The sequence below is a fragment of the Uloborus diversus genome, chromosome 9 (assembly GCF_026930045.1).
Source record: "Uloborus diversus isolate 005 chromosome 9, Udiv.v.3.1, whole genome shotgun sequence".
NCBI classification, from domain to species: domain Eukaryota; kingdom Metazoa; phylum Arthropoda; class Arachnida; order Araneae; family Uloboridae; genus Uloborus; species Uloborus diversus.
The window spans coordinates 4766973-4784567 of NC_072739.1; the positions used below are offsets into that span (position 1 = coordinate 4766973).

At 35.8% G+C, this 17595-nt stretch overlaps 1 protein-coding gene across 1 annotated transcript in view; it reads left to right on the top strand.

The window, feature by feature from the left end:
• Positions 1-573: 573 nt before the first annotated feature.
• Positions 574-17595, top strand: part of LOC129229715 (protein lev-9-like) — a 28312-nt gene continuing 11290 nt past the window's right edge. Inside the window, exons 1-4 of the mRNA XM_054864079.1 lie at positions 574-691; positions 10152-10340; positions 14509-14718; positions 16914-17087. Coding sequence (XP_054720054.1) covers positions 643-691; positions 10152-10340; positions 14509-14718; positions 16914-17087 — 622 coding nt within the window. The 5' untranslated portion in view covers positions 574-642. The remainder of the gene's footprint in view (positions 692-10151; positions 10341-14508; positions 14719-16913; positions 17088-17595) is intronic.

Genomic DNA, 17595 nt, shown 5'->3' on the forward strand with positions numbered 1-17595 from the left:
AATGCAGTCTCCAAATTTGCCAAATAAGGAAATTTATGGAGGGTTTCTGTGACCTCCCGTAACCTCCAATAGGCGTGCCCTTGCCAATTTCCGCTCCCGGGTGCCACAGAGTAGATGGTTCACATTTCATCGGTTATTTCCGGGCGCTTTCTCTCAAATGCTATCATTATTCGAGTCAGCTGAGAAGAAGATTTAAGAGATATCAGAGGAGAAAATTTCAAACACACACACACACACACACAAATCATTTCATCAAAAGTTGTTCAGTTATCGACCTTGAAGAGCAACTGAATGTCATTCCGCCATGTTTATTACGAGATGTTAACGACGTAGGCCCCAATCTGATCTGTTGATAGTTTCATTTTTGTATTTCTTGGAAGTGAAATAATCGAAAACGAACTTCCACTTCCACTCAGAAAATACGTTTGATATGCAAAGTTCCTGAATGCTGATTGGTTTTTGTGTACAATTGTGGTTGTTAATTGGTGAGATCTTCTACTCAGAAAATACGTTTGATATGCAAAGTTCCTGAGTGTTGGGATTGGTTTTTGTGTACAAGTGGGGTTGTTAATTGGTGAGAAGTGTAGTAACAATGCTTTAGGCATTGCGTTGTAAGAAACGTTTCAGTTCATAAAGAAAAACATGCGTTTTGTGTTGATGCATTTGCTAATATGTTGGCAAGCAATAGCAGGTGAGTAATTTTAAGATTATTTCTGAAATACAATTTCATATTTTGCGCTTTATTTAAGGAAAAACCACGTGCAGTTGACACTGCATTACATCCAAAGCAAACCTAACCGGGCAGCATTGTAAAGGCTACGCAAATTCTAATCACAGCATTACGATGCTGCCAGGTTAGGTTTGCCCAACTATAGTTGGTGCGTTCACAGTGTGCGTGTGACCTACTATATATAGTAGATCACACGCACACTGCACCAGAGGCAACCCGAACTTAAACTTTTCGGAAGGCAGAAATTCCCAATTAGCCGAATAGACAGGGGTGTCCACTTTTGAGAGGGGGGGTGTCATGGCGCAGACTGCGCCATTGAAATTTTAGGGCCGGGGGGGGGGGGGGGTTAACGGGTATTTTTCTCATTTTTTGTGGGATGGCCCTTGCTTTTGGGGGGTTTTCGCGATACTTAGGGGGGTGCCCTTGCTATTAGGGGGGGGTGTGGCACCCTGGAATAAAACTGCAAATTTTTCCGAATAATAATATACGGGCATGCACACATAATTAGTTAATGATAAGGGATATATTTGAAATGTTACAATTATGCAACCAAATTTGTCGAATCGTCGGACTGCCAAATAAGATTACACCCTTGTGCGCATTAATGGAATTTTGAATCACATTAAAATTGCCAATAATTGGGAAATAAATCTGTGTAAAACTTTTTTTTTTTTTTTGCTTCGGTTCACAAGAAACTAGAGGTGAAAATTATTTAGTGTTTCCTTGCTTACTCCAAGGCGCTATTATCATTAAATTGGCGTAAAAGTAAGTCATGTGATGCACACATCGGCTTGTTTCTTTTGTAGTGCAATCAGATTTTCATTCTATGTCACAATGCTCTGCCTCTTCCGTGGAGAAGTATCCATGGCTAACAAAAAGATAAAAAGTGACCGGATTGAGAAAAAACAGGAAATATAATATAGAAATTTATAACACTTAAACAAAACACAATATTTATGACAAAAAAAAAATTAAAATTTGGCATCTTGAATTCAAATTATGTTTTTCGCAATCACGAGTGTGTGTGTATATGTAAGCGTGTGTGTTTGTGTGTGGAGGGTATGTGTGTGTGTGTAGGCATGTGTGTTTGTGTCTATGTGCAGGCATGAGTGTGTGGGTAGTTGTGTGTAGGTGTGTGTGGGGGGGTATGTGTATGTGGGTAGTTGTGTGTATGTGAGTGTGTGTATGTGTGTGTTTGTGTATGTGTGTAGGTGTATATATGTATATGTGTGTAGGTGCGTGTGTGTATGTGTGTGTTTGTGTATGTGTGTAGGTGTATATATGTATATGTGTGTAGGTGCGTGTATGTATGCGTGTAAGTGTAGGATATTGACGAAACCTGGAGACGGTTTTCGCTAGAGGTGCAGCATCGTGAGGACCCGGTCGACGGTGATGCTGCGGAGGGTGGCGGTGGGAAAAATGGTAGAAACGTCAAAAACAGTCAAATGAAAGCAATAAGCAATCGTGATTGCTCAAAAAAACGTGAGGTTATAGCGCCTAATAATCTGGTTGGATAAACAGCCGTTAGAAAAAGATTGAACAACCTAAAAAATTCGAAAATTAAAAATTTTCAACTTGATTCCATTTATTCGCTTAAGATTGTAATTTTGGAAGGTCACGTCGATCTTCTGTGACCTCCCATCGGGGCTCTTCTGCACCGCGCTAGTAGTTGACACTTAAAGAAAAAGTAAATTAACAAGATAAATTATAAAAATGAGCAAAAATGACAAAATTATAAAATTGTGTTTAAATCTACAACGCTTGCATTTCAGCTTATTTTTGGCTCATCCTTTGTCATTAATTTTACTATTGCTAATTTGTTTTTTCATCAAAATATTCAACTGCTAGTCAGTGGCAGCTCGTGCCTTGAAAAAGTGAGGGGTCCAGATCATGGGTGCACTCACACCCTCCCCCGGTTTTTGAAAGAAATAAGATTTTTTTTGTTTAAATATATTTTTAATATTTAAACTTTCTCAAAATAATTATTTGTGTTAAAATATTTATGTTAAGTAGATGAAATTAATTTTAAACTCTAAATTGTAATTATAGTACGCTAATCACTTGAAGACAAAGGGTCAAGAAAGGAGCAAACGATCTAACCTTGTGCAAATGAAGGCTTCATCCTTTACTGTATGTTGCTTATTTTACATAGCCGGAACATTCAAGCTATGTAAAAAAAACAGCATACAGGCTGGGTAACTGTCTCTGCGAATCCTGCCGTAAATATTGAGGTTCAATGCGTTGGTGTTGAGGGAGAAAAAAGAACATATAATCCGCGGCAGCGTAGAAGCCAAACCTCATTAATTGTACAATTTTTTTAACAGATAATCCGTGGATTATGCACAGGGAAAGACTAAAATCCTTTTTCTTTTTTAAATTTCAAGCACGTGCGCACAAAAAAACGAGCTGATGTGTGCATCACATGACTTCCTTTTACTCCAATTTAATGTCATTTCCCCATTATTCGCTATTTTAATGTGATTCAATATTTATTCTCTAAATATCACCAACAATGGCCAAATTGAAACCAAAAAAAAAAAAAAAAAAAACTCCGCCAAATTTGTCGCCAAGTTGGCGACAAAACTTGGCGACCAAAAGACTGGCGATATATCGCCAAGTGTCCGACAAATTATAACGCCACTTGAGTTTACATCGAAATTAACAATGATTTCCCCCCAAAAAGGTGCAAAAGACCCCCTTAGGAACATCCGAAAGCAACCAAAAGGGGAGGTGCACAACTAGACCCCACTACGAGTCTATGTACCAAATTTCAACTTTCTAGGACATACCATTTTTGAGTTATGCGAGATACATACGCACATACGCACATACGCACATACATACAGACGTCACGAGAAAAGTCGTTGTAATTACCTCGGTGATGGTCAAAATGGATATTTCGCGTGTCTATACATTCTTAGGCACTTTTCCGCATGTGGTCGAATCGAAAAAAAAAAACTCAACATTCATTTGGGGGTGAGCAAAATGGAAATTAAGGGCGATTTTTGAGTGAAAATTTTTTCGCGAATACAATACTTCCTTTTTACTTCCTTTTACAAAAAAGGATGTTCCTAAGGGGGTCTTTTGCACCTTTTTGGGGGGAAATCATTGTTAATTTCGATGTAAACTCAAGTGGCGTTATAATTTGTCGGACACTTGGCGATATATCGCCAGTCTTTTGGTCGCCAAGTTTTGTCGCCAACTTGGCGACAAATTTGGCGGAGTTTTTTTTTTTTTTGGTTTCAATTTGGCCATTGTTGGTGATATTTAGAGAATAAATATTGAATCACATTAAAATAGCGAATAATGGGGAAATGACATTAAATTGGAGTAAAAGGAAGTCATGTGATGCACACATCAGCTCGTTTGTAAAAGGAAGTAAAAAGAGAGGATATAAATAGAAATATAAATTATTGTCTAAAAATAGTGAGGGGGCCCAGGCACTCTCCGACCCCTCCCACGAGCTGCCACTGCTGCTAGTGCAATGTAAACTATTGGCGATTTTACCTTAGAGAAGGCTGTATTTTAATTTGCTGAGAGCCTGAATAAAAGCAGGACGTAGCTGCCGTGAACCTTGTAGAAAAGGGGCTTAAGAAAGTTCCACAGAATAAAAAAATAATAATAACTTAAAGAGAACTGATTAAAAATGTAACAATTCCTAAGTCATTATTTGATGGCTTTAATAGCAAGAAATATTTAAAAGAGAAAATCAAGGAGTTGCGACGTTAAAAGAATCGAAGTTTTTAACAGTTAAAGACCAATTAAAACAAAATTTAAATGTGCTTCTGAGTGATGAAATGATTGTTTTGAACAGGGGTGCCGCGAGGGGGGGGGGGATTATGGCTCAAGTTGTGCCATCTAAATTTAGGGGAGGGGGGACTTTTTTATTTTTTAACCCATTTATTTAAATTTATTTATTGATTCATTTTCAATTTAAATTATTTATATTATTTTTTTCTATTTATATTTTATTTCATTAATTTATTTAGTTTGTGCGTTTGTCTGTGTGTGTATGTCATTGGCGATGCACAGAACTTTTCTAATCAAATAATAGAAATGATAATAATTAAAATTAAATAAAAAAGTAAAAAAATAAAAATATTTAACAAAAAATAAATTTATAAAAAGATAGTTACAAAATAAAAAAGGGGGTTGTGAAAAATGGGTTACAGGGGGGGGGAGAGGGGAGGGGCTTTCCTGGTTTTAAATGCCCTTACCTACTAGTTTGTATGTATAATACTGCTGAAATAGGAAGTGTCACTTCCAGAGCTTTAAGTAAAAAAAAAAGAAAACGTGTCTAGGAGATGGTTAAAGACTCCAAACAAAAAAGTTTAAGGCTTTCGTTGAGGACTAAATCCTAAAATTTAAAATTAGAGAAGCTAATTCACCACAAAATGACAAAAACAAAATATGGTCGATGAGGCAATGTTTGCAGGAACAGAATAGGTAGTGAGTGAAAATAATTTTAGAAGTATTGGACGTAACTACATAACATTTTTCATCGTTTTTGGATGAGAGTAAAATCCTCAAGTTCTCTGTTAATTACACAATTAACTCAGCTTTACTGTCGATAGACAACGTGAAATTCAAGACACATTTGTGTAATATCTTTTTTCATGTATACAAACAATTGGAAAATAAAATTTTGCTTGCTAACTGTTTCAAGCCACAATTCTCTGTTAATTTTTGAGACACATTTCATGCTTCAAAAAATTTTCAAATACTTGTATCGGTTTAATGCTACAAACACAAAATGCATATTTTTTAAGATGCTAAGAGCAATACGAATTATGGATCTATTATACAACTAAAAGAAGTTTAGTTTACACCTACATTTATTAATAGAATTTACACAGGAACTTCATTATTATTTTATACTGCATGATGTTAACAATTTAGAACAGGGAAAATAATGTTCGGTGAGTTTCGAATAATTTTGAAGATCAAGGTCCAGAATAATCCCCCTCATATTCCTGGTTTACTGGTTTTTATTTTAATTTCAGTTCACAAAATAACGTGATATATGTACAATAGCTGGCACTAGCACAGCCAGAAATATAATCTGGAGGTTTTTTTTTTGATCAAATATACCTTTTGGAGGGGTTTCTTTTTGATGAAAAATACCTTTTTTAGGGGGTTTTTGATGAAAAATAGGATTTTTATGAAAATGAAGGTTTTTTTTAAAACTCAAAACAGCCCTTACATATGCATAAACTACTGTATCAGAATTTGCATTTATGTTAAAACTGTTAAAACCAACGGCTCTGGGGGGTGTTTTCACCCCTAAAACCCTCCCTTCGCTGCGCCATTGATAGCTGGACATATTTGTATTTAAAAATCAATGGGGTACAGTATGGGATAAATCACATTTAAGGTTTTGAGGCTGTTTTTTTATAGGTACACTGTTAAAAATTCAGGAAGATTTTCTGGTAATTGTTACTGTAAAATTGCATCGCTAACGCATCGCTGACTTTTACGGTAATTTATACCGGAGAAATAAGCGATCCCAGCGCCAACTGATTGCTGTGGCCTACCGAGGAAACCGTAAAATTTTACAGTAACATTTGATTTTTACGGTACTAGTTACTGGCAACATGGATGCCAGTAACAATTACCGTAAATTTTCCGGAAAATTTTTAACAGTGTAGGTTCACACGAACGTTAATCTAGACGTCTAGTTAAATGGTTAATATTTCACAATTTCCATATTTTTCGGGACATGATTGATTACTCCAAAATTCTTCGGCGAATGCATTGTTATACATTTACGAGAATATGTCTACCTGCAAGTGTACTATCTCCATTTTAAGAAAAAGCTGTGAAAGGCGGGAAAAGATTTTTTCTGACAACTTTTCTATCCCCCTAAAGTCTCGAAATCTTGCTGCCAATTAACTTTTAAGATTTGGCATAAAATTGGAAAATACTTCAATGTCTACATCAGTGGTTGGAAAAACTACCTTTTTTTTTGTAGCGAACTACAACTACTTTATTACAAATTTAGTTTACTACAGCTACTTTTTTTTAATGTAGCGACAACAAACTACTTTTTAGATGTAGTTACTACTTCGCTACTAAAATATGTAAATAAAAAGGATAGACACACACCGTTTGAGGATTGAACGAAAAAATTCGAAAAGTTGCTCAGATTAATATATTTGTTCATTTGAACATGAAATTACTTAGAATTACTTAGAGTTATCATTTCTTTCTTTTCATTTCAAATCAGTTTCACGAATATTCGCTACAAGATACGATTAAAAAGTTGACATTTTTACAATTCGGCTATTTGAAAAATATAAACAGAAGCCGTCATAATTTGATTTAAATTTTAGATCAGCTCACATACAATTGCCTCAGAGCAACACTAAGACATCTAGTCCCAGAAATAACGTTAAGATATCCTACTGTTGCTCTGAGGCGACGATATACATAAAATTGATTAGATGGGGGAAACATATTTTAAAGAGGAAAAAAACTTTAATTTTCTATATCAGAATTAATTTTACAGCAACTTATACTTGGTAGGATCTAATTATTTTTGAACTTCAAGCTAGGGGTCTGGATCTCGACTCCATTCCCTTTCTTACGCTACTGATAATTTTAAATTTTTTTTTTAAACTTAATTAAAAAGTAGTTTCTAGACATCGCTTCAAACTACTTTTTTTGTATCAAACTACTCGCTACTCTACTTTTTTAAAAAAGTAGGGCGCTACACTATAAACTGCTAAAGATGTAGCTACTACAGTAACGTCGCTACTTCTAAGCGCGCTACTTCCGACAATTGATCTATATCAAAATTAATTTTTACATCCAGAAATTGTTGGGAAATGAATAAAGTCTCGACTTGCAATGTTTTTATCAAAAATATTCAGCTTGCGACCGAAATCAAAGACATGATTTGTATCAGATCACAATTTAATTTCTCATTTTGTTATAGCTGATTATTAATTGCAAAACGCTTCGTTTGGCAGAAACGTGAATTTTTATTAGAAGAGAGTTAAATATTTTCTTGTGAAAAGCTTTCAATCATTCGACCTTCACTTATAGGCTTTTTTACCATACCATTGTCATTTGCAGAAATATTTGAGTTATTTATACTTTCAAAAACTTTTTGCTAGTCCAGGTTGTACCGTCCGCTGGGGTGCCGACCTAGGAGGTGGCGCGGGGTCATGGCGCAGATTGCGCCAGTGAATTTTTTTTTTTGGGTGGGGGAGGGTGGCTCTTGCTCTTCGGGGGTGGGTGTTCGAGATATTTAGAAGAGATGCGCCCTTCCTCTTAGGGGGGTGGACACCCCTGCCTTCCGTAGTTCGGAGCAGGAACGCAGTCCGCCATTGCCTACCTCTGAATCAGAATGTAATTCCTTCGTAGCAAAAGTTATCCAAATTATTAACCATTGTGCTTACTTTTGTTTCTTCGGACATCTTCTAAGATACATGTTTTGAAGCCCTCCAACATATAATTACACAATAAATGATACGAAAATTGATCAATCTAAATTTATGATCATTTGTCCCCCCAACGAAGTGAATATTTACATAGATTCGTTTTCAGAAAATGAAAATATAATGACAAAAATAGCTTTTACTATTGAGGGGTGCAATCTTACTCTCCCCAAGTTCTTAATTAAATCAGTTTAGAATTAAAGTATCTTTAAAATGATATCTTTGAATTTCAATTTGTATTTCTCAACTTTATTTTTTGACACTGTGAATGCATGAATTCTGCTTTTTTTTTTTTTTTGAATTTTGAATTACACTGGTCTCAAAAAGTTAAGATAGAACATATTTTTCAAAGCTCAAAATTAAAAAAACTGCAACAAAAATAAAATGCATAGTTTGCATGAATGATATTAACGAACTTTAAAACCATTTATAAAAAAACGAAAGCTGCCAATTTTATTTTATAGAAAAGAACATATTTTTAAAGAGTGAGGAAAAAAAATATGCAAATATCAAACTTTCATACTTTTGTGTGTAAGTTGTGTTGATTTTCAACTGTTGTTGGCAGTTTCGGAGACAATAGTCAATAGAGTTTAGAAAATGTCTCACAGACGTCGTTTACCCAATTCGTTAAGGTGGAGGGCAATTACACCGATGGAATTGGGATTGTCGCAGGCCTATGCTGCTAGACGTCTCAGTGTGTCTCGTAGTATTGTTCAGCGACTTTGGGATCGATACCAATCTGAAGATTCTGTGTCCAGAAGACCTGTTCCAAGCCCACCACGAACTACAACATCTACAGAGGACCGTTTTCCAGTTCTTTCGGTCCATAGAAGAAGAACCACTACTGTGCCGCAGCTCGTTGCAGATTTTTTTGTAGCATCAGGAAGAAGAATATCTGTTACTACGGTGCGAAATCGTCTTCACAATGCAGGTCTCTATGCAAGACGACCAGTTGTGTGTGTTCCCCTCAACGTACCACAGCGAAGGATCCGCCTATGCTGGGCAAAAGAACATGATCTGGAGAGAACAGCACACTAGATACCATCAATCTAACACTGTTGAAAGACCACAGTTCTAGAGGAGGTGGAATCATGGTTTGGACAGGGATCTCGCTCGGTGGTCACACTGACATGCATGTGTTCCATGGAGGAACTCTGACTGGTTTGAGATATCGGGATGAGATCCTTGTTTCCATATGTCCGTCCATACGCTGGTGCTATTAGTAATGACTTCATTCTGATGGATTATAATGCACGACCTCACTGAGCTTGGATTGTTCAGGAGTATCTTGAGGATCACAGTTTGGAACGAATGGAATGGCCAGCTCGATCTCCAGACCTGAATCTGATAGAACTTATCTGGGACTATCTCGGCAGACAGGTTGATGCTTTAAATCCTCCTCCAAGGTCGTTGCATGGGCTGGTTTAAGGCTTACTCTGTGTCTGGGTCTTGGCTTCCTATTCCGGTGTTTGACAACTTACTAAGCAGCATGGAAAATCGATGCCGCCAATGAATTCAAGTTAGAGGGGACCACATTCCTTATTAGAACCCATTTTTGCATTGCTTCTATGACATTTTTCTACATAACACTGTGATGTTCTGTTTCCTTCAAAACTGGGATTTTCCGCAATGATTGCTTTTTTTGTTATAAATCGTTTTTGCTTTACACTTATACAAATTTCTATGACGCATTCAATAAAAACCACATAATGCACATATCCTCCAACTTTTTTGCTGCTACATTCATTCATTTGCAAATTAGACACAAAAACCGGTTGTACCTTAACTTTTTGAGACCAGTGTATTTTAAAATGACATGTACGAGTTTACATTTTGCGAAACTTAGCATTTTCTACCAGCATAACAAAGTTTTGAAGTTTTCTTCCTAAAAGTGTCCACAATTTTGGCGGCCATTGTAATTTGCATTTCTCATTGTTCGCTCATTCTTTAACCATGGACTTATAAAGATATTGTTTCAGCCCTAGAAGTCTCAGAAGAAACCAATTTGCCATGGAATGCGACAGAACTGCCATTCAATGAGACCGAAGAAAGTACTGGTTTCCTTTCTGATTCTGAAACTGCTTTAGCCGAAAGAGAGGAGAACACAGAGGATGTTAAAAATATTGGTTTGGAAGATTTGAAAGGAGGCAAAAGAAAACATGAAGAAAGTATGATTCCAGTTTTAGTGTAAACAATAAGTTGGCTTTAGGAGTGCGACATCGATGTCGATGTTTTGGAAACATCGATGTTTTTAACATCGGTGTTTTTGGAACATCGATATTTTGGGTTCGATGTTGATGTTTTTAGCGTTACCCCGCATAAGCTGGCATGCCGGAGTTGACCAGCATGCCGGGAAATTCGAATTTTCCAGCATGCCTGATAATTCGAGGTTTATTTGCAACAGAACAAAAGCAAGTTTTTCTCCATTCAGTTCCAACTGTGTATTGCATATAATATGAGCTTGTTATTTATGGTAGGTCATTATAACGGATTTAATTATATGCCAATAAAGTAATCAATCCCGAAACAATTATTGCTACTGTGATTCGTTCATATTTTTTTTAAAGAAATTATTTTAGGTTCTTTTTTTAGAGAGGTGAGTTTAATTTTTATTTATTGAATTGCTATGGTAAATTCTTAGGGACGGTAACTTATTGCTTAAATGTTTGCTAAGTTTTAATTTATTTTTTATGAAATTATTCGTTATTTAATAATATTTAATAACAAATGATTGTTAGTAAATATTTTTACAAAATTAAAACTGTTTATTAATACTAATACGATATACATAGAACTTATATCATTTTCTAAACTGAACATATATATTTTTATAGTATTAATTTTCTCCCCTAATCTCAGTTTTTCCGGCATTCCGGAAATGATCAGGCAAGTGTTATTAAAAATTTGGTGACCTCCGAATTTTGTGGCATGCCGGCTAATGCGGGGTAATACGGTAGTAAGATTTCTCATCGAGAAGCGATATCGATTGAAATACATCAGTGTTTCAAAACATCGCTCTTCAAAATGAAAACAAAAAACCGATGGTATCTGTAAATTGGCCCAAAAACATTAAACTCTCGGAAACATTGACATCAATGCCATACCCCTTATACTATGTACTGAAGGAATTAATGTCTGACAAAAGAAGTACTGAAGCCCTGTAGTTCTCAATTGCAGATCTCATTTTCACACGTAGGTTGCAAAATTATTTCTATTAAATTGTACATGACTAGCAGTATCCGCACGGCGATGCCAGTGCTAAGAAGTTAAAGGAAGTCCGTTGAACAATTTAAAAAAAAAAAAAAAAAAACTCGCTAAAGGGTGAAAAATAATTTTTGGATGATAGTAGTTGACCAATCACTTAATTTTAATGTAATACAAAAAACCGTGGGGTGCTGTCTATTTACATTTTTGCATGGACAACAAATGAAAGAAATTCAAGACAACTGATAAGAAGCCCCCCACGCTTTTTTGTATTACATTAAAATTAAGTCATTGGTCAACTACTATCACCCAAAGATTATTTTTCACTTTTTAGTTCATTTTGCTACGAAATCGTGTTTTTTAAGTTTTTAAACTATTATTTTATTTTCTTCTTTTTAGTTTAACTTGTTTTACGAAAAAATATTCTTTTCAACATTGTTCAAAATCTTTTATATTCATGAAATTTTCGCCCCCCACAAAAGCGACTAAAAGTGTCGGGTGGCATTCGAAACGTGGTCTCTCGAACTCCGAAAAGAGCAACTGTACCCCTTAAAGTGTAATAGCCGAGCTCTAAAAACATTCAACTTCGCTGATAAATTGCCTGTGGAGTAATTCTCTAATCCAGCTAATCCATCTCAATCATCGATGTATGTGTGCGGAAATCATATCTACATGAGATGCATTTGAGTAAAAGTTTTGTTCAACAATGGTCTGATCAGCAATGAATTTCCAATTGAATTCTCACCTAAATTTTGGCATGAAATTAGTTGAAAACAATGATATTTCATGTTCTAATTACCTTGGAACATTGGAACAAATTTTGTCTGATGCAGAAAAATTAAAGGTTTTTGTAGATATTTTTAAATAATTTTTGCGAGCATTTTTTAATGCATTTTTTTTTATTTTTTCCTTTTTCCCATTGTTGGATTTATGCCAAAATATTGATTAAAATTGGAGGAAACTAACAATTAAAAGAGTTAATTAATTAATTTGATTATAGAATATTGCATTGTCATCGGGTCTGAGGTCGCGTGCCAAATTTCAAAAGAATCCGATCGCAGGAAGTGGGAGAAATTTGAGCTGCAAGATTCCGTTACAAGATACATACATACATACAGGTGAAGCTAATAAAAGCGTGTTAATGATGAAATTTACGTTAGATCTTGACCAAATTTTTCAGAGGTCTTTTGATGCTCGAGAATTCACATAGAGGGGTTTTTTGCCAGAAAATCCGTGAAACAGTATGGTCACGCCTATTAATGCAAAAGATTGAAATTTCCGAATTAAAAAAAAAAGCCTTAAGTGTTCTAAATTTAAATTTGGAGTCATACAATTAAAGGACTCGGGGCAAGAATGTGATATGCCGCAAGATGTGAAATTACCGAAGGCCAATTACCTACACATAAAAAATATTTGTAGAATATTTCAAAGGTATTATACATTCTATATTCTGCAGTATTAAAACCAGATTTGTTTTTCTCCAAATAACATAAACCATTGTCATGTTTATTTCAATTTTAAATTTGAGAAACAAACGTTTTGATCGAAAAGTCACGCCTTGTGGCCATCACATTTCTGCCCCTAGCCCTTCAATTGCTCTTTTCTATACGTTAACAGACAATTTTACACTGTTTCTTTTTCTTTTATTTAAACCTGATTGTTAAACATGCGTCACTTGACACAGCTTTTGTATTCGAGGTAGACCGTGCAGCGACGAACAACGCAGCTAGTGAAATAAATAAGCCATCACGTGCAGGACAAATTAGCTGCTTTTCCGTGGCTTTATAAAAATTTAACTGTAATTAAGTTTCTTTATAAAATCAGAACATAATTAAATTTCGATAACTAATGGTAAAAATCATGCCACTATTAAAAATCATCTGCTTAGAAATGAAAACATTTCTCTTCTCATTTTTTCCAAGCAGTTTTGACTTATAAATAAGCAAATGTCAAATTTAAATTCAAGTAAGCAGCAGATCATCTTAAAAATACCGCAGGGAGGAAAGCCGGAGTTGAATTTCACACTGTTTCTCGTTGCAGACTTCTCACTGTTATGAAAATTTTTTTAGCTCCCAGTTTGTAGATTAACTGAGAGTATTTATGAATTGCATCGGCTTCAGTTCGATTACGGTCCGTCCAGACTGATAAAGCTCCCAAAAGGAGCGAATAAGTCCATAGACTACTAAGCTTTGCTAGAATTACAGGCGAGCAAAATGTGCTTATTTTTGAGAAATTCGTATTCTCAAACCAATTCGACATGTTCGCTCATTTTTGAAGCAGCCCTATACTCAGAAATGATGCCGTCTGCTTATTTTTGAGTAGAACGGTATTTCAAAAATGAGAACATGGTGAATCGTTTTTGAGAAGAGGGTATATTTCATAAATTAGAGCTCGTGCTTTTCACTTCTAAGCTAAATTGTATCGGAGCCATTTCGAGTAAGTGATGTTCTCAAAAATAAGCTATTTTGTCTCAATTTTAAGAAATTTGTTTTAACAGTGTGGTTTGATTTGGACAATGGGGTCGTTTCCAAAATTTTAAAAGTATTCTTTTCTGAAGGAGCATGGCTTAAAAACATAGGATCTGACTATTTTTTAAATAATTTGACTAAGAATAATGACGAATTTTTTAAAAAAAATATTTTAATCCGTGCGCTTTCATTGTTTACGCTTCTGCCAATGACATCATAAATGATGAAATACCATTCACTGTTGCCATTCACAGAACACAATATTTAATTCGCTTCTTTACTCGCGTGTACTGGCAACTATATGGTTGATAGCAAGCGTAGAGCACAATATTTAGTTCGCTTCTTGATTATCATAACGTGGTAACGCGGCATACATATCGTCGCTTCAGAGTAACGGTAAGATATCTAATCCCAGAAATAACACTAAGAAATCTTACAATTGCTCTGAGGCGAAATATGCGATAAAAGACATCATTTGTGACGTCATAAAGATCACGCCTTATTTTCAAAATCGGACATTTAAAAAAAATTAATTAAAAATTAAACGTTAGGAAAATGTAAGTTTTTCTCTTTCCATGTTATTTTTTTCGCTTATTTTATCAATTTCAGTGACTAAAAGTAGTACTTTTGACTGATGGAAAGTACCCCGTTGTGGTTCTTCTAGTTTTAGGTGACAGAGCTTGTGGAACTCCGCCATTTGTTGAGAATACCGTCCCTTTTGACTCAAGACAGAACTCTTTCCCCGTCGGAAGTGTGGTCACCTACACCTGTGAGTTTGGCTACGTGGCATCTGGATCTAAGCGATCGACCAACTGTCACGTCTCAAGTGCAACGCAACAAGCAGAATGGACAGCAGTGCAGCTGAAATGCAGCCGTGAGTCATTGATTTGATTCTTTATTTCTGATCACTGCAATTACTTGCAGGGGCACCCCAATGGCAGATCACTAGAGGTCACTATGACCTACCAAAAAATTCCTTATTCGGAAAATTTTGACCGACAGTTCGACAAAATTATCATCATTTGGCAAAATTTGCAGTTCTATTCGGTAAAATTATCATCATTCGATGATGTTTGGTTGGAGTTCCATTCGGCAAAATCATCATCATTCAGCGAAAGTTGGAAGTTTCATTTGACAACATTATTATCATTAAGCGAAGTTTGGAATTCTGTTCTGCAAAATTATCTTCATTCGGCGAAATTTAGATTTCCATTTGGCAAAACCATCATCATTCGTGGAAATTTAGAGTTCCTTTCGGCAAAATTTGGAGTTACATTTGGCAAAATTATCATCAATTGGCGAAATTTGGAGCTCTTTTCGGCAACATTTGGAGTTCCATTTGGCAAAATTATACTCATTCGGTAAAATTTGGAGCTCTATTCGGTAAAATTATTAGCATTCGACGAAATTTAGAGTTCCATTCGGCAAAATCATCATCATTTGGCAAAATTTGGAGTTCTATTCGGCAAATTTCCATCCTCTTAAAAATTTTAATTTCGGGGAGCTTCTGGTCACTCGTAGGCTCAAGCTTTTGTAAATAACCTTGCTTAAAATTATAATTTCAGTGCTTCATTGTAATTTCAATTTTTGTGTTCATTATTTTATTCATCGTAACTATGACAGAATCGTGAAGTCGGTGACGTGATCTCCAATAGTGCGATGACTGAAATGGGACCATTATGAGAGAGTCACGTGACGATCACGAGCAGTCACTGTAAGTTTATCAGCAGGTTGCAGGACCTTAGAATTACTTTAAGTCAAGTTTTCATAAAGTCTCAAAGTGACAGGTCACAAATTAATCGTCGCAGCGACTTCTGAGCGAAGTCACATGAAATGTGTCACTAATTGTGACTCCTGTGCGCCGTTATAATTCTGTCATTTTGTGACTGTTACTCGCAGTGATGTCCCTGTAATTTTACTGTTAACTCTTGTGCTATCATACTAATGAAAAATAAAAGTAAAATAAAAATTATATTAATTTGAATTTTTGGCATCTTGAATTCAAATTATGTTTTTCGCAGTCACGAGCGTGTGTGCGTATGTATGCGTGTGTGTTTAGGATATGGACGCAACCTGGAGACGGTTTTTGCTATAGGAGCAGCATCGTGAAGAGCCGGTCGACGGTGGTGCTGGCAGAGGGAGGTTGTGGGAAAATAAAATGATAGGAGTTCAAAACAGCCAAATGAGAACAATAAGCAATCGTGATTGCTCAATAAAAAGAAAAGTGATAAGATAAAAATGAGTAGTGCCTGAATGGCGATGGGGCCAGTTTCAAAATGTTTTAAGTAAAGAGGCAAGAAACACGCATTTCCGATGCTTCTCCTCTTAATATCGCTTCTTTCAAGTGCAGTTTTAAATATTCATGCTTAGTTGGAATGTTTAGTCTAAATTTATTGTAAAAAGCAAAAGTTCTTAGTTTTGAAATGTACCATTTTATCAAAAATGATTCACTGGTCTCATTTTTGAGCAATCTCTCAGCTCAAGAACGATGCACATGTGCTTATTTTTGAGGCATTTAAATTCTCAAACCAATTCAACTCGTTCTCATTTTTGAAACAACCCTATACTTAGAAATAATACAGCCTGTGCTTGTGTGAGACATTTTTGTTCTAAAAAGTGACTCTACATGTTCTCATTTTCGAGACACCACTGTATTCAAAACTGATTTCGGTATGGTCTTAGTTTTGAAATATTGTCAGGCCTCCATATAAGGTCATCCCATTTACATTTGATCAAGAAATCAGTGGGCAAAGTTGGAAGAAGCTAACTGATGTGGTACCACCAAAAAATCTTAGACGTAGCGCACCTTTTATTTCAACAAAAGGGTGTGTTACGTTCCTTTAGTGAAGAGAAAGAAAGACCAGTGTGTGTAGTCTGCATCATTAAAATGCCGAAAAAATGACCCGAAGCAACGCGATCGATTGCAAAGTTGAACTTAAGCATGATTAGATTTGTGGATTTTAAAACTTTTCAAACAATACAAGTTTTAAGGCTTTCTTGGACTCTCGCCAGCAAGTAAAACGATTTTTGAAACCTTATCCCTTCATAATTATTTATTCATCCTTTTAGCTCGTTCTTGTGGAGATCCTGGGTACGTGCCCGACGGTCGAGTCGTAGGATCTCTTTTCACGTTCCCTCATAACGTTACCATCGAGTGCGATGAGGGCTACGAGCGAAGAGGACACATGTCGAGAATTTGCCAGGCAAATGGAGAATGGAGCGGATCGCTAGCCACGTGCCAAAGTGAGTAAAAAACTTATTCTTTTTACTTCCCTTTTACCAAAATTGTATTCGCGAAAAAAAAATTCAAAAAATTGGCCTAAATTTCCATTTTGCTCGCCACCGAATGAATATTGAGATTTTTTTCAATCCAACCATACCTGGATATATGCCTAAGAACATATAAACACCCGAAATATCCATTTTGACGATCCCCGAGTCAACAACGTAATTACAACGAGTTTTCTCGTGAAGTCTGTATGTACGTATGTGCGTATGTATCTCGCATAACTCAAGAACGGAATGTCCGAGAAAGTTGAAATTTGGTACGTAGACTCCTAGTGGGGTCTAGTTGTGCACCTTTCTTTTTGGTTGCATTCGGATGCTCCAAAGGGGGTCTTTTGCTCCTTTTTGGGGGGGAAATCATTGTTAATTTCGATGTAAACTCAAGTGGTGTTATAATTTGGCGGACACTTGGCGATATGTCGCCAGTCTTTTGGTCGCCAACTTTTTTCGCCAACTTGGTGACAAA